At 42.1% G+C, this 23,593-nt stretch overlaps 1 protein-coding gene across 1 annotated transcript in view; it reads right to left on the minus strand.

The window, feature by feature from the left end:
* Positions 1–23,593, minus strand: part of STAT1 (signal transducer and activator of transcription 1) — a 176,087-nt gene that overhangs the window by 37,742 nt on the left and 114,752 nt on the right. Inside the window, exons 12-17 of the mRNA XM_072120887.1 lie at positions 22,914–22,943; positions 16,249–16,342; positions 9,529–9,570; positions 8,785–8,868; positions 3,613–3,711; positions 2,956–3,091 (exon numbers count right to left, since the gene is read on the minus strand). Coding sequence (XP_071976988.1) covers positions 2,956–3,091; positions 3,613–3,711; positions 8,785–8,868; positions 9,529–9,570; positions 16,249–16,342; positions 22,914–22,943 — 485 coding nt within the window. The remainder of the gene's footprint in view (positions 1–2,955; positions 3,092–3,612; positions 3,712–8,784; positions 8,869–9,528; positions 9,571–16,248; positions 16,343–22,913; positions 22,944–23,593) is intronic.

The raw sequence follows: 23,593 nt of genomic DNA on the forward strand, positions 1-23,593 counted from the left end.
AGGGCAGTATTATAGTAGTTATATTCTTGTACATAGGGGGCAGTATTATAGGAGTTATATTATTGTACATAGGGGGCAGTATTATAGTAGGTATATTCTTGTACATAGGGGGCAGTATTATTGGAGTTATGTTCTTGTACATAGGGGGCATTATTACAATATATTTTACTTAGGGGCAGTAGTATTCTAGTAGATACATTCTTGTTTATTGGAGAAGGTATTGTAGTATGTTTTTAGTGTACTGTAGTGGCAGTATTAAGTTGTGTGCTCTTAAAATAGAAGTATTATTCCTGTACAAGGAGGCAGTATGAGTCTCTTTCTCTGCGGTGTACATGTTGATTTAGACCATCTATTAACAGTTTGTATGGAGTTTAGTAACTCCACCCACATCACAAGGCCACACCTACTTGTTTTGACTCCGCCCACAGAATGGGGCCACTTTTATATTTTTTTCCAGGGCCACTTTAAATTCCCAGTCCGCCCCTGAAGAGCACCCAAGGAAGCTTGCAGATTAGCATTGTTATACCAATGGGTATGGTTACCTTAGTAACCATGTCAACTATCTCTGAAATATACATGTGTGTCACAATGATGGCCTCAACTTTTAGAAAATGTCCTTCTCCTATATAAAGGGGTGTCAAATATAAAAAAAATTATGCTTTACTAGAAAAAGAGACAAAAGATGGTGGCCCTGCATAGTATTATACCCTCTTCATAAAGCACCTCAGCTTTATTGTAGTCCCCCCACTTATAATGCACCCTATTCTGTAGTCCTGGAACTTATTTCAACTTTCATGAATAACAACCATTTACAAATGCCCCTTGTGATGACCCCTTAAGAGTATGCAAGGAGAATTCGTTATTGTTTTTCATAGAAACTCCCTGAACACACAGGTTTCGGGAGGTCCAAGAAGTGACAGAGTTGTCCACACAACCTCTGGTATACCACAACTCCTGCCCACAACCCTGAATTACCGACAGTCCCCTCTTACTCACAACAGTGCATACTGTAAGCACAGTAGTCTGCCACCAGTCATTAGATTTAAGTGTGGTCTGTAACAGGATTATGTTGGGCCAGAAGTCATATATAACAGAGACGTGGATGTGGGAATCGTTGAATTGAGATAAAAGAACAACCCAGAATAACTTTATATATTTGACACAGTACCAATGTGCAGGGTTGGGCAGCACTTTAAGATAATTCCTGCATTATAATGCTGATTTGGTTTTCAGCATAATCTTTATGTTGATGATACCGAGCTATATACTTCTGCATGCAAGTTCATGCAGAAGCTATATATTTTTGCATTCAGTGATTGTCTCTCTGCTGTCTCTAACATTAGGTCCTCTCTCAACATGAAGCTTAATCCTCTAAGATTGAGCTTCTTGTCTTTCCACCATCTACTAACTGACCCAACCCTGACATCTCCATTTCTGTGTGCCGTGTTATCATAACACTGAGGCAACAGGCTTGCTGTCTCAATCACTCGCTTGTTCTTGTTGCATGCATCTGAAAAACATAATCAGAATCTGCCCATTTCTTACAACTGAAATCTCTAAATGCTAATTGTCGCTCTGATTCACTCATCTAGACTTCTGTAATGTCTACTAATTGGTCTTCCACTCACTAAACTCTCTCCTCTAGAATCTATTCCTCACACAGTAGCCAGGCATGTTACATGGATACCTCCAGTCATTAGCAGTCACTCGGATGATAAAGGGAAGTAACAGAACAAAAAAGCATAAAGCTCTAGACATAATTGGCAGGCACCATTCCCATCCTCCTTCAAGTGTCTTAAATTTTACTTGTTCAGATCATCTTTTCATTGTTTGAATTTATGGTCATAATTAATTCATGCTATGAACTAGTAGGGGCATCTGACTTTTAGATTTTATGTAATCTAGTAAATTGTTCTGTAACATTAATCTATGGAAAGGGGTCACTGTGATCACTGCTGGCCTCTATTGTTCATCCATAGATTTTTACTCTTTTAACCTCTTAAGGGGGCAGGGTTAATTTGTTAATTTCGTTAATTTTTTGCTCTCCACCTTCAAAAATCCTATGAGGCAAATAACTTTTTCATTCTTTGGTGTACGGAGCTATGTGAGATGTAAAGAGATGAGCTGACGTATTTTGAGGACTGTGTGACCTTTTGATCACGTTTTATTACATTTTTTATGTGATGTAAAATGGTGTAAAAGTAGCGTTTCAGACATTTGGGCACTATTTTTGTTATGGGGTCCACTGCCGGGAATAACCGGTTTTATATTTTGATAGTTCCTGCTTTTTGCGATGTGGCAATACCTAAAATGTTTGTGATTTTTATTGTTTATTATGTTTTCTAACAGTTCTAAGGAAAGGGGGGTGAAAAATAGAATTTTTAGTTTAAAATTTTTAAGTTATTTTTTAAAACTTTTTTTTTTTTACAATTTTACGACTGTTAATTTTCTTACTTTAGGCTCGGGGAAGACATCTTGTTCTCCAGTCTGATGCTGCACTGAACTGCTCTCTGCACTTCATCCTTGCATTCCAAGACAAACTCACACTGAGACGTCATGCTGGCATGAGGATAGTAAAGCTACAAGCTACAGACAGATAAAGTCTTTATCTTGGGGAGGGGGAGGGAGGCACATCATATCTGACTGTATGTTGTGGCTGAGATGTAGTAGAGCAGAGAACGTTATATGCATCTCATCATTTGTAATCTCTTATCTGTCTCATCTCTTTTTCTCTTTGTGTCAGATACTAGTACAATGTTCAGAAGCTAAATGAAAGTGGTATATATGAATTGCTTTTTTGTGGCAACTATAAGCAAAATTCTTAGATGACATTAAAATGAAGATTCTCCTTTCTATACACATGCTATCTGCACGACATGTTTAGAAAAAAATAACAGTCAGTTACGTAAAGCCATCAAGGTATATTTATTATATCTTTAGATCCTAAGATCTTACCCAATAGCTTCTCTTTAAGCATATTTAGTTGCTCAACATGAAGTCCTCTTTTAGTTACAGAAGAAAACTGCCAACCTAGTACCTCAGACAATTGTGGCCATCTCGCTGCTGGTGGATTTAGGAAAAAGGATAAATTCTGAAAGCAAAAGACATAACATATTGATAATAAAAAGCAATAATTTATGATAACTTCCCATGCAAAATCTCTTATTGGAGCAATCCAACAAAATTACTGGTTCTTTGGTCCCTGCAAAATAACATGATGTAAATTGTAGTAAGGGTAATCTTCTGTATTTTTCAGTTGTTCTAGTCCTCATCTGTACCTCATGACCAGCAATTAAATCCTCCTCTTGACACCCGGGTAATCATGTGAGACTACACGAGGAACATAAAAAATTGGATATCTACTAAAAATTGCCATAGTAGATAAGGTTGAAGAAGACCATCAAGACCAACTTATAATCCTACATAATTTATCCAAAGAAAGGCAAAAATGCCATAAAGATTCTAAGGAGCCCATAATGAGGATACATTCCTTACAAACTTCAAATATGGATCATCAGAATAAATCCCTTGGTCAAATTCCCAATCAAATAAAGTTAAGCACCCAGAACACCATTCACTAAGTTGAGAGACAAACTGTAAACATAGACATACCTTTGTTTCGGCAGTCAGCATGTTATACCATAAAATTGAGGCCCATCCACTAGGAAGTTGACTTACGTTAGAAATCACGACAATAGGAAGCGATACAGTCTGTTGGAAAATATTAGAGAACAGAGTATGATTAACTTAGACTTGTAATGTATTAATTTGTTGCACAGTAGGTTCAATTCTAAAGCAATAAAAATTGTCTACATAAATTGTTGAAGTAATGCAAACATACCAAGTTTACCTTCTTTTAATAGCTCCTTATAATGAAAAATGGTAAAATATGAACAGCAACTAATATTAATTGAAAAATAAAAAGTTAACTACTATGGTAATTGTCACAATTACAATGTTTTAGATAATCACTCTACTTATAGTATCAAGTAGTAGGTGGGACATAAAAAATAACTTTTATTAGAAATAGTTAAAATTATATCCCAATATTAAAAATATACTTATACAACAATATTTCAAATATCAGCACAGAGAATAAAAACTAGATCATCAAGGGTAATCACTATGAATGCATATGTTGGTCAATGCATCACTTCCAACATAGAAATCCCAAAATGTATCAGCAAGGGGTGCCAAGTGCAAAATCACGTAAGACTTAGCCCAATTATAATAACAAAAGGGGTATCATCTATTGCTGCACTGGGTTAACACTGCCTAGCCATGTAGTTTGCTATGTCTAGCGTGTAGAGTGGTAGTCGCTGGCCTAGTGGTACAGCTGTGATTTAAAGATAACCAGCTCCGCCCATTGGTCAGAGCTCCAAATAAACACTAGAGGGTGGGAAGCCTGCTTACACTTCCAGAGAACATTCGACCAATGCCAAATCACGTCTCCTGAGGAGGAAGTGTGGAGGAGGTGTCTGAGGTGGGAGGCGGCAGAGCCCACTGTATATGGACGGAGGAGGCTGATATGAATGATGACATTGACAAGGTAATTATTTCAGAGACACATTAACAACTATATGCCTAAATACATAGTGTAAGCAAATCTAGTCGGCAAAGTGTTAGAATTTGGAAAAGCCATAATATAGAATCTGATGTGGAAATGATATAAGCAGAATACATTCCCAATAAGTATCTGCTGTATAACCAGATGATGTGATGAAAGACAGATTCTATAAGGATGATGGGGACAAAAAGCTATGTACATAAGTCGATGTAAACAATTGCATAGCTATAGATATATACATGTGCTAGTCATAGTCATGTCCTAGTCATAGCACAATGATACAAACTAAATGAGATATCAGGGTGACACAACAGGCCACCATTGATTATTGACATTGAGATTTCAATGTTTATTCAATAAATGGTGAAAATGAGAGAGTCATTCAGACCATCAGGTTTTGTACATTTAATGCGGAAGATCCATGAAGATTCTTTCCTGAGTATTAAATTGTTCCAGTCGTCTCTTCTTGGGGAAAACCATACTCTTTCGATGTGTTTAGATTTGAGATTTATGTGTCTGCAAGCTCTGCAATCAACACATCTAAATGTGCCTTTAATCCTACATTTATGTAGCCACATGTTGTCTGAAACAATCGGCATAAGATGACTATGGAGCAGTCGGTCACCTAAATTTCTGCCTCTTCTAATCGCAGGGTATGTTTCAATTCTACTGGCCAGGTCCTGATCATGTTTAAGAATACCCCAAAGTTAAGATATTTTTAATCCCTGGGGCCCTATCGTCAAAAGTACTGATAAGTCCGATTTTATTATCCCCTTCTCTACCTTGTTTGGGGACCAGTGGAGAAGATCTATCAGTGTCCTTAGCATAGGATCAAGCATCATTAAAGACCTGTTCAGGATAGCCTATATGAGAAACCGGTTCTGAAGTTCATCAGATTTTATTTCAAAATCAGTGGCTGATGAACAGTTCCTTCAAATACAGAGAAACTGTAATTTCGGAATGTCTATTTTAAGTGATGGTGGATGATAGCTTTGCCACATAACATTATTATTGGAGGCAGTTGGTTTACAAAGACTGATGTCTTCAGAGTCGGACTGGCCCGTAGGAGGACCATGGCAAGGCCTTTCCCCCCATAGAAGGCCCCTGCCAGTTCCAGTAATAGTACACAATAAGGCCAGTGGGGAGTGGAAGGGGGACAGAGGGGCATGAAGGGAGCACACAGGGGCCTCAAGGGAGGGCACAGGGGAGAGCAGGGCCGGTGCTAGCACTGGGCATGCCTGTTCAAGTGCCGGGGCCCACAAAAGGCTGTATATAAGGAATCCATGGGTTGAGGGGACTGTATTTAATAAATCCATAGGGGGTGAGGGGGGCTTTACATAAATTAACATAAGGTGGCTGTTTGGTATGATTAACTAAGGAATATTTTAGGGAACAGGAGACTATCTTAGTTTCTGAATTTTTAATGCTGCCATGTGAGTTTACTGCAAAGGGGCCTACTGAGGCTCTGTTGCCCAGAGGCCTACTGAAACCTTGGAGCCGACCCTGAGAAAGAGAACAGAAGGGCCTAGTTCTAGTGGATCCTCTGTACCTCCGCGAACCATGACGTAAGCCGACACCTGGGATTGGAGTTTAAGTGTCGCTGGTTTTCACCAGAGCCCGCCGCAAAGCAGGTTGGACCAGGCATGGTACCACCAGGTCATTCCACAGGCGCGAGTTTGTCCGTGGTGGCGGCCAAGAAGAAGTACAAAATCGTCAGGCAAACTCGTGGTAGGGGACAGGCTGGAGGTCGAGACAGGCAGCACGGGATCAGAGTTGGGGACGTATCAATAGGTTAAGGCAGGCAGCAGAGGAGCGTAGTCAGGACAACGGGAAATCACAATATCACAATGGCACAGAGCATGGAACACAGCTTTCTCTAAGGCACAAGGCATGAAGATCCGGCAGGGTGTGTAGGGAGAGGCAGATTGAAATAGAATTCTGGGAAAATGGGCAGTGCCAATTAATGATGCGCTGGCCTGCTAGATTTTCTGAAGCCGGTGTGCGAGCGCCCTAGGAAACTAGGATGCATGCGCCCGGCCCAAGGTCCAGAATCAGGTGCGGGAAGCGGTAAGTGCGAGCCCAGCCCCGGCACACACAGATATGGGTCACGGGAGCACCCGCGACGGTACCCCCCCCTTCACCCTCTCCCTCTTCTTAGGCTGGAGAAATTTCCGCAGGAGATCCTAGTTCAGGATATTGTCCTCAGGCTCCCAGGACCTTTCCTCTGGACCAAACCCCTTCCAGTCGACGAGAAAGAACCGCTTTCCTCTGACGAACTTCATTTCAGGGACCTCCTTTACCTCATAGACATCAACTGTATCAGCCTCAGGAGTGGGAGGAGGTACCTGTCTGGAGAAGCGGTTCAAGATGACTCGTTTCAGGAGGGATACATGGAAGGAGTTAGGGATGTGCATGGAGGAGGAAGGCGAGGCTTATACGCCAAAGGATTGATGCACTTCAGTACTTCAAATGGACGCAGGAACCGAGGACCAAGTTTATAACTGGGAAACTTCATACAGACGTACCTAGAAGACTTTCCATACTTTGTCACCTGGGGAAAAGACTGAAGGAGACCTGCACTTCTTGTCCGCCGAGATTTTGGTGCGGGCAGATGCCCAGAGTAAAGACTGACGTGTTTTCTCCCAGATGGATCTGAGATGTCGGAACAATTCGTCCACGGCAGGAACATCAGAGCTCTCAGCAAGAGGGAGAGGTGGACCAGGATGTTGTCGATACACAATAAAAAATGGAGCGGAGCCGGCAGATTCAGAATTCAGAGAGTTGTAGGAGAACTCCGCCCATGGTAGCAGGGTGGACCAGTCATCCAAAATGGCGGAGATAGTAGCGTAGGGTCTGATTGGACTGAGGATGGTAAGCAGTTGAGAAGTCCAGCTTCACTTGTAGTTTACCGCGCAGGGATCACCAGAAACAGGAAACAAACTGGACCCCACGGTCCAAGACAATGTGCAGGGGAAGTCCATGAAGCAGGAAGATGTGCAGGAAGAACAGGCTGGCAAGGTGTGGAGCTGATGGCAGGCCTGGCAGAGGAATGAAGTGGGACATTTTAGAGAAGCGGTCGGTTACCACCCAGATGACGTATTACCTGAGGAAGATGGAAGATTGGTGATTGGTCCATTGCCACGTGAGTCCACGGGCAGTTGGGTATCAGTAACGGCAGAAAAAGACCAGCAGGTTTAAGATAAGATGGCTTTTTTCGGGCGCAGGAAATGCAGGAGCCCACAAAACCCCTTGACCAGGTCTGGCCACCAGTAGAATCGCTGCACCGGCCCCCGCTCCAAACTCACCTCTCCATGCTCCTGCTCCCATCCAGCCTGGTCCGTGCGTGGGCCAGGCTGCATAAGGCACGCGCAGGCACTCGAAGATTTAAAGGGCCAGCACACCACTGATTGACGCTGGCACCTCCAGGTTTCTTTAAAGGCCAGCTGTTCCCGGGATTCCTTACCTCGACCTTGGTTGCCACCGCGGGCTAGTCGTGCCTGTGGAACAACCTGCTGGCACCCTGCCACAGCAAGTCCATCCCGCTTTGCGGCGGGCTCGGGTGAATACCAGGTGCCACGTAGATTCCGTGTTGGCTAGCACCATCTCCCGCGGTGGTCCAGAGGTTCCACTGACCCTGAACCCTGAAAGCAAGATCTGGCCATGGACCCCGCCGAGGTGCTGCTTCCGATACTGGCTACTGGATATTTCTAGGGTTGTCGTCCAGCAGTCCCTGCAGATTGCTACACATGGAGAACTACCTGGTCAAGTCATTGCCGCACTGCAACAGCTGTTTACCTCTGAGCACCAGCATCTGGCTCCAGCGACTACTCCTGCAGCAGTTCCTGCGACCTCTCCCGTTACTCCGGCCTGTCTACCGGCGGCAGAACTAAGGCTCAGACTCTGTATGCCTGCAAGTATGATGGCGATCCCAAGCTGTGCAGGGGCTTCGTTACACAGTGCTCGGTACACATAGAAATGATGCCATCCCAGTTTGTCATCGAGCGCTCCAAGTTGGCATTCATTGTCAGTTTACTTTCCGGGAAAGCCCTTGCCTGGGCTACCCCTCTATGGGACAGAGGTGATCCAGTCACAGCTACCCATACTGCATTCCTAGCTGAATTCAGATCCGTATTAGACGAACCCACACAAGCCTCCTCAGCACTATCTGTCCATCTTTCCCATTCAAGTCTAGCATAAATATTTGTCAAATACTGTACCTCCAAATCCACAACTAAACCAGGCTGACAAAGCTGTGTCTCAAAACTCAAGGAGTGAAGCTCTTCAGTAACAATAAGAGGCCCCTAAAAAGGAAAAAAAAACATGCCCTTTAAATATATTCCTTAAACTGTTTCAAAAAGGAGTACAATTGAATATAACAAATCTCATAGAAAACCCCATAATTACAGTCACTACCGAAAATACTGCAAACTTGTATAAAAAATAGATTTTATGCATCCACCCAATGCTTCAGCTCTTTATAAAGTCATATTAAAGTTCTTGAAAAAGGCCCCATGGAGGAGATTAAATGTTTGTGGTAGCGGATGTAATGAATGGGGTTTCTTATGAGATTTGTTATTTTCAATTCCAGTCGTATTCCAGTCGTATTCCAGTCTGTCTTTTTTTGTAAATTAGGTGATTCACAGGAAGTACTACAGAATAGAAATTGTAAATTCAATAATCTGGTATAGTACTTTTTATTACAAGTATATAGTAACAATGAAAAATAAAATCTTTCCTTTATATCTTTTATAAAATCTTTTTATGTAAAAACATGGTTTAGATGGCTTAAATGTAACTAAGTAACTAACTTACTTACTAAAGAAAGGCCTTTTATATCCCTTAACATAGAGGCCAATATAGCTTCTCAATAGAGATTTTTAAATTGTATCAAAGATTCTGGGTAAGGTGATAACAAACATAAGATACAAAAACATAATCTGCAGGGAAATATATTTCTTTACCTCATTAGTTCTGCATCCTGCATTTTTCTGCTCCTTTAATTGCTGGAAATAAACATATAAAGACAATTAAATGAAATAGGTGTAATAGGGATTCATTAACCCCTTAACGACCTGGCCCTTTTTAGTTTTTTTCACTTCCATTTTTCACTTACCACCTTCAAAATCTATAACTTTTTTATTTTTCCACATAAAGAGCTTATTTTCTGCGTAACAAATTACACGACACAGTGATGGTATTTAATATTCCATGCCGTGTACTGGGAAGCAGGAAAAAAATTCCAAATGCAGTGAAAATGGTGACAAAACGCACATGTGCCGTTTTCTTGTGGGCTTGGATTTTACAACTTTCACTGTGCGCCCCAAATGACATGTCTACTTTATTCTTTGGGTCGGTGCGATACCAAATTTGTCTTGGTTTTTTAATGATTTCATACATTTACAAAAATTAAAACCTCCTGTACAAAAACATATTTTTTTATTTTGCGATCTTCTGGCCCCAATAACTTTTTCATACTTCGGTGTACGGAGCTTTGGGTGGTGTCATTTTTTGCTACTTTTGATTGTGTTTTCATTTCTAGGATTTTTGGACTGTGTGACCTTTTGATCACTTTTAATAGATTTTTTTTTATATTTTTCAAAATGGCAAAAAAAAGTGCCAATTTATACTTTGGGCATTTTTTTCCGTTATGGGGTTCAACGCAGTGAAAAACCGTTATTATATTTTGGTAGATTGGGCATTTTCGGATGTGGCGATACCTAATGTGTTTATGATTTTTACTGTTTATTAATATTTATATCAGTTCTAGAGAAAGGGGGTGATTTGAATTTTTAGTTTTTTTAATTATAATTTTAAACTTTTTTTTATTTTTACTTTTACTATTTTTCAGTACTTCAACCTAAGGTTGTCTGATCGATCCTATCATATACTGCCATACTACAGAGTGGCAGTATATGGGGAATTTCCTCCTCATTCATTACAATGTGCAATTAGCACATTGTAATGAATGGGTTAAAACGAGACAGCCTCGGGTCTTCGGAAGACCTGAGGCTGTCATCGCAACGGATCGTCGCTCCCCGATGTTGCTCCCTGTGATGTCAATCTTTAGCAAGATGGCGGCGCATGGGCTGGCAAAGATCGACGAGATAACACCTGCTATCGTTGCTAGAGCCGATTGCGGGTGTTATCGGTAAGTCTTTGCCGCAATATGCAGCATGCAGAATTACCGGCTATGGAGAGGGCTCACGGGCTGAGAGGGCTCACTGACACCCGACGCGCGCCGTACAATCCTTGATCCTAGTGGTAGATGTCCTTTAAGTAGAAAGAAAACAATACCTCTTTCAGGAAGGCAAATTTTAGCTAATGGAGGCATACATTAAAAAGTGATATCCAAGGTAAAGCAAAATCATATATGGCATAAAATGGGGTGCTGGTCTACCAATAAAAAGGGGATAAAAAGGATGAGGGTATCTACATCTACATCAGTAGTAATCACTGAAAAACACTTTATAATTGCATTTATGAAACACTGAGGTATACCTAGAAAATCTATGCAATAGAAAACCTCTTTCAATATTATTCCTGTGTTTATTATACTTTCCCTAAGGGGTAGTATAATGCGCCCTATTGTAAATTACCTGTACATTCAATAAACACCTCACCGCCATGTGTTGTATTAGTATGTCACACGTCGGCTGCGGGTGTATGTAGATGGCTCACGGGCCCAGTCCTCTCTATACAAGGTATGGAGCCATTGTCTGCCAGCTACTGCAGCAGTAAGCAACCAATCACAGCTCAGATTCTAGAAACCAATCAAAGCTTAGTTTCCATTTTGCTTAGTTTTCAGCTTTTTATGGTTACTATAGGCAATGAGTATGAGACAGCTTACATGTGAGGTTATAAGAGTTTATATGTGAAGTGATATGCAAGATAATATTATTTCATATGTGAGATAATATAAGATAAAATATTCTCAATTCCTATGCTTTTATCATCTATGAAACTCCAGTCACATCGAGAGCTACTGTTTTATCCTTACCATTATAAACTCCAGTCACATCTATCTACCATTACATAATCTCAAATGATGTCATCTCTGGCTGTGACTTAATCTACCATCATCATTCTGTCACGCGCCAGGGGTAGTGGACCCAGTGGACCACCGCAGTCGTTGATGTAAATCGACACATTGGAGCGGAGTCTAAGTGGCACCCGATTTTCACCAGAACCCGCCATAAAGTGGGTTGGACTTGCTGTGGCGTGGGACCACCAGGTCGCTCCACAGGCGTGACTTTGTCTGAGGTGGCGGCCAAGGCATAGTACAGAGTTGTAAGGCAAAAGTATGGTCAGGGACAGGCAGGAGGTCGAGACAGGCAGCACAGGATCAGAGTCGGGGATGTAGCGGGATGTCAGTACAGGCAGCACAGGAGCAAAGTCAGGAATGGAATAGAGCGAAGTCAGGAACGGGAGATCAGGATAATCAAAAAGGGCATGGAACACAGCTTTCTCTCAGGGACAGAAGCACAAAGATCTGGCAGGGGACACAGGAAGGGGCTGGACATTAAACAGAATTGGCAGAGAGCCAGGTGGTAACACGTGAACAAGACCCCTGGAGCCAGCTCTGGAACGAAAAAAAAGGCAAGACAAGCAGCGGGGGTCCGGGGGAATGAAGAGGGGCACAGGTGCGCCTGCGACCCAGGACGTGGCTTGCAGGAGCACCGTGACACATTCTTAGCATAAGGCAGCTTATATGTGAGGTAACATGTCTTCAATTGCACCGCTTACATCATATGTGATACTCCACTCACATCCAGAGCTGCAATCTTCTATCTACTATTATATAATCTTAGATGACTGCAACTCTGGCTGTGACCGGACTATCAATCTGATTGAGGTAATATAGGTGGTAATATGTGAGGTGATATGAGGTAATATGTGAGGTAATATGTGAAGCAATATGTGAGGTAATGTGTGAGGTAATATATAAGGTAATATGAGATAATATATTTTCAATTACTGTGCTTTTAGAATCTGTCTTTCTATCCCTTCATTTATTTTGTTTTTCCTGGTACCAGCACTCCGCCCCATTCGACCCAGGTGTTTTTAAATTAGCAGGAGACTGCATAAAGGGGCCGCCTACTTCCTCTCAGCCAGTGTCTGAGACCACATGGAACAGTGAGTATTCCACACCAGTTCACACATGGTGAGCCTTTTTTCCTGTTCACATGGTGCGGTATTGCATGGCGTCCGCCGCTTCTGTGGTGCGGTGCTGGTGGGGGCCCGGAGCCATGGGGCGCTATGCCTGCCAGTATGGGTACTGGGGGGCAACCGGGTCTTGGTCCCTGCCAACGCTGTGCTGCAGCGGTGGTGGACGCCATGTGATGCCGCACATAATAGCGTAGGGACCCACCATAAAGAGGTTACCGTGAAGTGGTTGGTGGGCTTATACAATTTGATCAAAATGTAACAAAGAACCTTGAGTTCATTATATAATGTAGCCTAGTGGCAGTAGATCATTTTGTGATGTGTGGATGTGCGGTCCAGTTCTTTTTCTCTCCCCATGTGGGTTTATTACATTCTATCCCTTCATTTATTTTGTTTTTCCTGGTACCAGCACTCCGCCCCATTCGACCCAGGTGTTTTTAAATTAGCAGGAGACTGCATATAGGGGCCGCCTACTTCCTCTCAGCCAGTGTCTGAGACCACATGGAACAGTGAGTATTCAACACCTGTTCACACATGGTGAGAGGTTTTTCCTGTTCACATGGTGCGGTATTGCATGGCGTCCGCCGTTTCTGTGGTGCGGTGCTGGTGGGGGCCCGGAGCAATGGGGCACTATGCCTGCCAGTATGGGTACTGGGGGGCAACCTGGTCCTGGTCCCTGCCGGCGCTGTGCTGCAGCGGTGGTGGACGCCATGTGATGCCGCACATAATAGCTTAGGGACCCACCATAGAGAGGTCACCGTGAAGTGGTTGGTGGGCTTATACAATTTGATCAAAATGTAACTAAGAACCTCAAGTTCGTTATATAATGTAGCCTAGCGGCAGTAGATCATTGTGTGATGTGTGGATGTGCGGTCCAGTTCTTTTTCTCTCCCCATGTTGATTATATAAACTTAGATGACTGCAACTCTGGCTGTGACTGGAGTATCAATCTGATTGAGGTAATATAGGTGGTAATATGTGAGGTGATATGAGGTAATATGTAAGGTAATATGTGAAGCAATATGTGAGGTAATGTGTGAGGTAATATATAAGGTAATATGAGATAATATATTTTCAATTCCTGTGCTTTTAGAATCTGTGATACTCCAGCCACACCCAGGACTGCAATTATCTATCTACCATTAGGTCAACTCAGATGACTGCAGCTCTGGTTGTGACTGGAGCATCATTGTGCTATGATCATTTTTAGTATAAGGAAGCTTATGTGTAGGGTAATATGTTTTCACTTGTGACGCTTACATCATCTGTAATACTCTAAGAGGAGTTATTTACTATCCCAGGCAGTTGGTATTAGTAAATAATGAAGAGATGTCCATTGTGATGAAAATGTCATTTTCATCCCAAGATATACAGTATGGAGTATTTTTCTTATTAGATCTGATGTATCCAATAAAACAAGAGTCCACATTTAAGCATACTTTTGTAGAATCAGGTACACATTGGCTAGCTCCAATAAGAATGTCTCGAGTGCTGGCGCTCCATTATACTTTAAGTGCCTTTGTTTTCTATGTTTGCATGCTTGACTATATTTATGTATATTTAATTTGTACCCACTACGCATTTGTCTTTTGACTTAGGATCCCCCCTTATCCACCATTTTCTGTGAACGATGTTCCCTTCCTTTTATATAAGTGTTCTGTGCTTACTATCAGTAGAGGGCAGTCATAATTTTGAAAAAGGGTATTTCATTAAAGGAGCCTCTGCATTGAAGGGTATCTCATTATAGGAGGGGCCTGCAGGGGCCATGTCATTCTACTGTGGATATTTCATTAAAGAATGGCCTTCTATTGTCGCCATTTCATTAAAGGGGGCTCTGCTGTGGCCATTGCATTGAAGGGGGCTCTGCTGTGGACATTTCATTTATGGGGGGAGGCCTTTGCTGTGGTCATTTCATTAGAGGGGGGCTCTGCTGAGGCCATTTCATTAAAGGAGCCTCTGCTGTGGCCATTCAATTAAAGGGGGCTCTGCAGTGTAAATTTCATTTAAGGGGAAATCTGCAGTTGACATTTCATTAAAGGGGTCCTGCAGTGAACATTTCATCAAATGGTGGTCCTGCAGTGGCCATTTCATTAAAGAGTGCTCTACTGTGGACATTTCTTTAAAAGGGGGCTCTACTATGGACTTTCATTAAAGGGGCTCTGCTGTGGACATTTCTGTAAAGGGGCTCTGCTGTGGACATTTCATTAAAGGGGGGCTCTGCTGTGGGGATTTCTGTAAAGGGAGACTCTGGTGTGGACATTTCTGCAAAGGGGGCTCTGCTGTGGACATTTTATTAAAGGGGACATCTTCAGTGGACATTTCATTAAAGGGGGGCTCTGCTGTGGACATTTCATTAAAGGGGGCAAGTACAGGCTGAAGTGGTGTTGTCAGGCAGAGGAGATTAGGCCTCAGGGCACAAGGTTGGAGCCAAAGGGGTGAGTATAAAGTTATTTTTTTCAGGGGGCTCTGCATTATCCACTTTTGTAAAGGGGGCTCTACTGTGGATAATTATTTAAGAGGGGCTCTGCAGTGGACATCTCATTAAAGGGGTGCTCTGTTGTGGCCATTTCTGTAAAGGGGGGCTCTGCTGGGACATTTCTATAAAGGAAAGCTCTGCAATGGACATTTCTCTAAAGAGGGATATGCAGTGGATATTTCATTATATGGGGACCTGCAGTGGCCATTTCATTAAAGGGGCATCTAGTGTGGACATTGTGTTAAAAGACGGGCTTATGTCTGTGTCTCTCATATGTGAATAGCAGAACAGAGCATGTCAGGCACTAGTGTAGCTGATGTCTGTGTCTCACACATGTGAATGGGAGAACACAGCATGTCAGCAGATAAAGCATAAACACTAGCAATGCTCTACTATACATTACACACAGGCATGAGAAGGGGAAGGAGAGGGGAGGCTTTCACACATCACTTTCTCTCTTCAAGTGCCCAGCTTCATTTACATAATAAAGAAAATATTATTTTACAATGATTAATGTATGAATTAACTAAATAAAGGCTGGGATGGAAACCTTGTGAGCTTCTTTAACAGGCAGTGGTGATATATAGTTACAGAGACCTGATTAGAGTTAGTGTCCTTTAAATAAGTTGAATCAGTGGTTACTGCTGATGTAGATACTCTTCCTATTTTATCACCTTTCCTTTGGAAGCCAGCACCCCATTTTGGCCCATGTTTTTTGCTTTACCACTTTTTAATTTATGCCTCCATTAGCTGTTAAACAGAGTTTTTGTCTTCTTTCTACTGAACAGTTTATTTAAGAACACACCCGGGGAGTGTGGAGGGTCGTGAAGGGGGAGCAGGCAGCGCGGAAGTGGTCCGGAGTGAGGCGTTTCTATCTGATGCTGCACCTATTTCTACGGCAGGTAGGGCCTAAGCCTCTTGATGTATTCGGCTACTCTGGTGGGGTGGCAGGGCTCACGTACAAGCATGAGCGCCAACGTATGATAAATAACCCCCTCTGTTTTAATACAAAATCAAACCATTTGTACGCAAGATAACTTACCAAATGCCTAAATTCAGCTGCTAAAGACCCATTTGTTGATTCCTCCATATTCATCACTTTTGTGTGTGTACCTAAGATATTAAATTTCCGGAACCTTAAAATTACATAACAAAAAAGAAAATAAATTATAAATAATAAGGAATATTTTACCATCAGTTTTAAAAATATCATAAAACCAAGCTATATGTACATTAATAAAACACTGTAATGTCATCTGTACCACTTTATATTCAAACAATCTGTTTGCATATAGACGATTGTGAACGTACAACCAATTACATGGTTTCCATAAAGGAAGACCGCATATCTGCTGAGGGAACCATGTAAAATGAGTAGTCAAACAATGGATTGCATGTAGCCAGGGGTAAAGATAGGAGAGTAATCTTTTTGCCTACTTTGGTGTTTTTATTATTATTTATTGTCTATGATATTCTTCTTCCCTCCCTTTTTCCTCTTGTATTTATGTATAGGGACACATGGCGGGGCTTGAAAGGGAAAGAGAGGGTAGACTTTTCTGGAACAGTTTTCAGGCGTTATATTTACAAAATCACGGAGGTACTATTACATTAAAAAAATGGCAAGAGTGACCCAATTTTGTAAATTATACCCTTGAAAAAATTTATTAAGAGTTATAGGGAGAATGTTTAATCAGATATTTTGCAAAATGTAATACACCAAGGCTAGTATCCATTAAAAAAAGAAAATCACAATTTTCAGATGAATGTGCCATTTTAATTCCCAATATTTTTTCCTAGCTCATGCAACTGCAAAAATATTGTCAACTCTCAACTTATTATGGCCTTATTTCCTAATTTAACAAAAATCTTACAGTACATGTGGCCATACATTTTTAGCTCATAATACAATAGGAGTAAAAGAGCAATTGAGGAGCCTAAACTAAAATAATAATTTTTTAGCATACATAATGACTAAGACCACCAACAAGAGAGCTTTACGTCACACTCACCATTTTAGGCACAGAATCATGGAAAATTCAAAGAATGACAAGGCAAAATCAGGCATTTGCAAATTTGCAGATGCAGTGGTTCAAGAGCCATCATTTTTTTTTTCTTGACACATAGGGTTAGTTAAAACTAACAATTGTTAAAGGGAACCTGTCACCACATTTTCATAAATACAGCTAGTGCATGTCCCATGCCTCTCCTTAGCATGTCATTTGACCAAGGTGATGTCATCTACGGTCCTTTACCCAGTTATGTTTGCAACGTATACCCCATGTATGTATCTGATCACATGGCAGTATCGTAGCATAATTGCAGCATGCCTCCATTGACTTCTATTGTTCCCCATTCATTCATGGATGCATGCTGTGATTTCATGTGATCAGATACATACATGTGGTAGACATTGCAAATGTCACAGGACCTTAGATCACCTTGGTTACATGACCTGAAGTGAACAATGATGTAAAAGAGCTCTCTTTCACTGTTCCACATAGTAGCTTGTTGTAGCAGTGATACCTGTCAATCAGAAACAAGGAGGCAGTAAATAATCCATATACTGGACCCCATTACTATCATTGGACTTACATCAGTGAGTTGCATATACATTAAGTTACAAACTGATACAAACTGATTTTTTTTTTAACATAGTAGCCATGGAAAGAAACCTCCTAGGGAGAAGGCCATTGCTTTTTAATAATATTTTTTAATGAAGTATTTATTTTCATATTTCATTTCATATTTCTATTTGGAGTTAACATTACGAAAAGTGAAAAAAGGTCTTTTTTTAAGTCCTTTTTCAATAGTACAATTGTTACAACAAAAGATAAAATATTTAAACATGGAGATAGAGCTTACAGCATTATTAGAACATTATACCAAATATCACAACTATTCTTTTTAATAATTGCATTAAGATTTTATTACCAATAAGCAGGGGTGTACCAAGCCTGTCTGCTGCCTGAGGCGAGCCATAGAGAGACGCCCCCCCCCCCCCCGCCCATATATGTGATATTTCAGGGAGTGTCAGGACCAGATCCATCATATTGGTTTGGTGTGAAAATAAAGCAACACAAAAATGCATACAGAGTACCGCCCAGTAGTATTTAATGCATACAGCATGCCGCCATATAGTATAAAATGCATACAGAGTACCGCCCTGTAGTATTTAATGCATACAGCATGCCGCCATGTAGTATAAAATGCATACAGCATACCACCATGTAGTATAAAATGCATACAGCATACCGCCATGTAGTATTAAATGCATAGAGCGTACCACCATGTAGTATAAAATGCATACAGAATATTGCCATGTGGTATAAAATACATACAGCATCCCACCATGTAGTATAAAATGCATACAGCATACCGCCATGTAGTATTAAATGCATAGAGCGTACCACCATGTAGTATAAAATGCATACAGAATATTGCCATGTGGTATAAAATACATACAGCGTCCCCCCATGTAGTATAAAATACATACATCATATTGCTATGTAGTGTAAAATGCATACAGCGTATACGGCATGTAGTAAAAAATACATACAGAGTATTGCCATGTAGTGTAAAATACATACAGCGTACCACCATGTAGTATAAAATGTATACAGCATATCGCCATGTAGTATAACATGCATACAGAATATCGCCATGTACTATATAATGCATACAGCATATCGCCATGTAGTATAACATGCATACAGAATATCGCCATGTACTATATAATGCATACAGCATATCGCCATGTAGTATAAAATGAATACAGAATATCGCCATGTGGTATAAAATGCATACAGAATATCGCCATGTAGTATAACATGCATACAGCATATCGCCATGTAGTATATAATGCATACAGCATATCGCCATGTAGTATAAAATACATACAGCATATCGCCACATAGTATAAAATGCATGTAGCGTATCGCCATGTAGAATAAACCGCATACAACGTGCCACCATGTAGTATAAAATGCATACGGAATACATATATACACATATAAACACGTACATATACACATACACATCACATACATATACACATACAAATCACATACATATACACATTACATACACAAATCACATACATATCCACATTACATACACAAATCACATACATATACACATTACATACACAAATCACATACATATACACATTACATACACAAATCACATACATGTACACATATACACACATACATAGACACATCACATACATATACATATATATACATTACATACACACATCACATACATATACACATACATATACACACATACATAGACACATCACATACATATAAACAGATAAACTTACTTTATTTTCTTTTATTCTCCAGGAGCGGGGGAGGGGGGGGCTTGGGCGTACAAGGGGGGGGGGTCCGAGCGGAGGAGGGGGGGAGCGGAGCGGAGGAGGCCCGGAGCGGAGCAGAGTGGAGGAGAGGGGGAGGACTGAGCGGAGGAGGGGGGGAGGACGGAGCGGAGCATAGCGGAGATGAAAGGGACAGAAGGAGCGGAGCAGAGTGGAGGAGAAGGGGGAGCCGAGCGGAGGAGGGGGAGAGCGGATATGAACGGGACAGAGGGAGCGGAACGGAGCAGAGTGGAGGAGAGGGGGGGAGCCGAGCGGAGGAGGCCGGGAGCGGAGGAGAGTGGAGGAGAGGGGGAGGACGGAGCGGAGGAGGGGGGGAGGACGGAGCGGAGCATAGCGGAGGAAGCTGAGATGAAAGGGACAGAAGGAGCGGAGCAGAGTGGAGGAGAAGGGGGAGCCGAGCGGAGGAGGGGGAGAGCGGATATGAACGGGACAGAGGGAGCGGAACGGAGCAGAGTGGAGGAGAGGGGGGGGGGCGGAGCGGAACAGAGCAGCGGGGGTGTCAGCCTGGGATGGTGGTCAGGTGGACGGCAGGACAGGCCAGCGGGCGGCAGCAAGGTCCGGTTGGCGGCAGCACGGGTGGGGGTTCCAGCGGCAGCATAGGCAGACTGGCGGGTGGTAGCATGGATGGCCGGGCGCACAATACCGCCCCTCGTCCAGCAGGTGGCGCGCCGCCTGAGGCGAGATTCTCAACTCGCCTCATGGCAGGTGCGCCCCTGCCAACTACCCTATTCATTTACCATCTAGTTAAGTTGCCAATTTGAACTGCCAGATAGTATCCCTTAAAAAAGGTTAGACCCAAACACTCCACCCTGTCAAACGCTTTAACGGCTTTCAGCGACAGTATGGAGCGGGGGTCCAACCCCTTTCTATGGCCGAGAATAGCCTAAAAATACATTAACCTATCCTGTCAGTGATAAACCCCTTCTGGTCCCTATGCACAATCTCCTGAACTACTTTTCATAGTCGAAGTGTGAGTGCTTAGGTTAGAATTTTAACAAGGATATGGGACGATAGGATCAAGGTAATATTGGCTTCTGCCATCGTCCTAGAAACTAATCCTAGATCAAACCCATCCCTAAACGTATCCATCAGCACGTTTTTATATCTTTATATATTTCTACAAGCGTCAAGTCAGAGTCCAGAAATTCTTTATGAGATTGGATATAACTGGAAATGGCACTTTCCCTAAAAAATCTTCAATCTCCTTCTCTTGCATAGCAATTTGAGAACTATACAGATCTGAAAAAAACCTGCCAAACACCTGTACAATTTGTCCCGGAGTACTTTTAATGACTCCCTCTTCAACCCTAATAGCCGAGATAACCGAGATTACCAGACTTGCTTCCTTCAACGAAATGTTTTTGTCCTTGGAAAAAAACCCTTGCGTTGGGCCTTCTGTTTTAAAAACTCATCGAGCTGAGCCCTGGCTTCATTAACCCTATATCTATTTTATTCACAAGAAAAATTTAAAAAGACTTTCTCTAGCCCCAAACCTTTTTCTAGCATAGATAATGGGGCACATTTACTTACCCGGTCCAGTCGCGATCCAGCGGCGGGTTCTCCGACGCTGATTCGGGTTCTGCTGGGATTCACTAAGGTCCGTGCGCCGATATTCACCATGTTTCGCTGCTGCGCTGAGGTCCGCCGAAGTTTACCTGCTTTTTTCTGGTGTATGTGAGTGCTTGATCTTGCGACACAAATGGCTTTTTAAATTCTGCGGTTTTTCCGAATCCTTCGGGTTGTCCGGTGGCCACGCCCCCCGATTTCTGTCGCGCGAAAGTCGGCGCGATTGCGCCAAAAATCGATCGCGTGCGCCACAATTCCGTGAAATACAGCGCAAAGAGGAAATATTCAGGAAAAACCTGACGGATTCGCGGCTGCGGACCCTTAGTAAATGTGCCCCAATGTTTTTGCTTTTAAAGCCTTGAAGGAAGGCTTTAAAAGCGTCCCAAACCAACAGGCAATCATTTTGCTTTACATTTCTAGTCCAAAAATCGGAGACAATTGCCTCCATGTTTATTTGGGATTCAAGAATCCAGTATGGCTTAAGCCTAAAAATACATTATTTCCCCCCTTCACTCTTTTTTACCGAAATCATGACCAGGCCATGGTCGGACATTTTGTGAATGAACTTAAAAAAAGGTGAAAAAAGGTCTTTAATTCTCAAATTAAAATAACCATTATAAATGAATCCCATAGTGCATAACAGTCCTGCTATGTATAATCTAAGGCAAATGAGCCACCTACGGTGATGTTTTACATGTGGCGATTTTGTACTCATTTATTGGGAAATAAGAATATAGATTTATTTAAATATTATGAGGGCTATTTATCATACCCCCCTGCAGCATTTTCACAGAGTGATCAAGATGCTTTAGACTTCAGGGTGCTGCACAGAATTTATTCTATGTCAGCCCCTGCCTGGCGTAGATGTAACCGGAGCCGGCGACTGATCACATGTGAAAACCCCTTACCGACGCGTGATGTATCTGTACGTCACAAGTCTGCTCCCACTCTATGGAGAGGGCTCCCACCGATAACAACCGCAGTACGTACCAGCACCGATCGTGGGTGTTAACCCAGTAAATACCTCTGTAAAGCAGCCGGAGGCATTTAAATCCTTGCAGCGTGCGGGCACCGCCATATTGGATCCGATCGCCGCCCCCCCCCCCCCCCCGATGACTTCACAACAAACACTACAGAAACCCGAGGATGTCTGATTTTAACCCATGTAATGGATGATGTCTAAAATCCCTATATACTACTGCCATATTGTTTAACATGACCCAGAATTGTGTTTCAGGAAATGTAGTGTGTGTAGTGTAAAAGTTACTACTTATTAAAAAAGCTTTAATTGGAAAAATGACAAAAAAGCTTATATTTTTACATTTGTAGTCAATTATTGGTACATTTTATAAAGAAAAAAATATGTATTTAATAAATATATCCTATCATGTTAAAGTCTCCCATGTCATGGAAAAAAACGAAGTAAAAATTGTTATGATATGTAAAGCTTTTCCAGCAATATCGTCATTTAAGGAAGTGCAAGGCAGAACGTATAAAATTGACCTGGACATTCAGGCACCAGTGACCACCAGTCATGAAGGGGTTAAGAAGGGTGTCTTGGGCAGGAGTCTACTGAGTCTGAAGAATTTGATAAACCCCACATACATGTAGTGAGGAAAGGAGAAAGTAGAAGTTGTAATAAAAATCTCTTGGGTTTCCAGCTGTCTAGACATTGCTGCAATATTAGAACTGCACCATCTATCGTCCATAGCCATAAAGGAGATAATTCAAGCTTTAAAAATTATAAATCCATTACTTACCCTTTCACTGTATTTTTTTCAGTGACATCTCTAAAGATAAAGAAAACATACATAATTAAAATGAGAACCTAAATATATATTGATCTATCTATACAGTATATATATGAACAAGTTCCACGGGATGGGGCCTAACTTGTTGTTCAGTGTGGGTCTCAGTGATCAGACCCCCACAGATCACAAAAAACGAGGGGTTCGATGGGGTCTCACGTACCTCAGTCGGACCCCTTGTCGCTCCGTCAGACTAATGGAGCAGACAGCCGGGCATGACAGCGTGGTGCTTGGCATTTTTGCCGGCGGTAGACGGAAAAATATAGCATGCTCTATCTTTTCCCGTGTGTGCGGCCATGTCCGCGGTCTCCTCTCCTGCGCACAGCGGTATGCTCACCCGGCCGCATACAACTGTGTTAAGGTACCCTAAATTGTATAATTGTTCTGCTTTCTGCTCTTTTTACCCCCAGGTACTGTTTAGAACCCCAGAGAGCAACATGGATTCTCACAGTCCGCTGCTGAGGCTTGCCGTTTTTTTTTTATAGCTATGGGATAAAGACAATGGTCCATGGGACCGTTGTTTGCATCATATATAACTGTAGGTCACAAATTGAGGCTTAGACCGTAACTACTCTGGATACATATATGTCTATCATTTATTTATACCTCTTATCACAGATGCTGTCACATTG

This window comes from Engystomops pustulosus, chromosome 8 (genome assembly GCF_040894005.1).
Source record: "Engystomops pustulosus chromosome 8, aEngPut4.maternal, whole genome shotgun sequence".
In the NCBI taxonomy this organism is placed as follows: domain Eukaryota; kingdom Metazoa; phylum Chordata; class Amphibia; order Anura; family Leptodactylidae; genus Engystomops; species Engystomops pustulosus.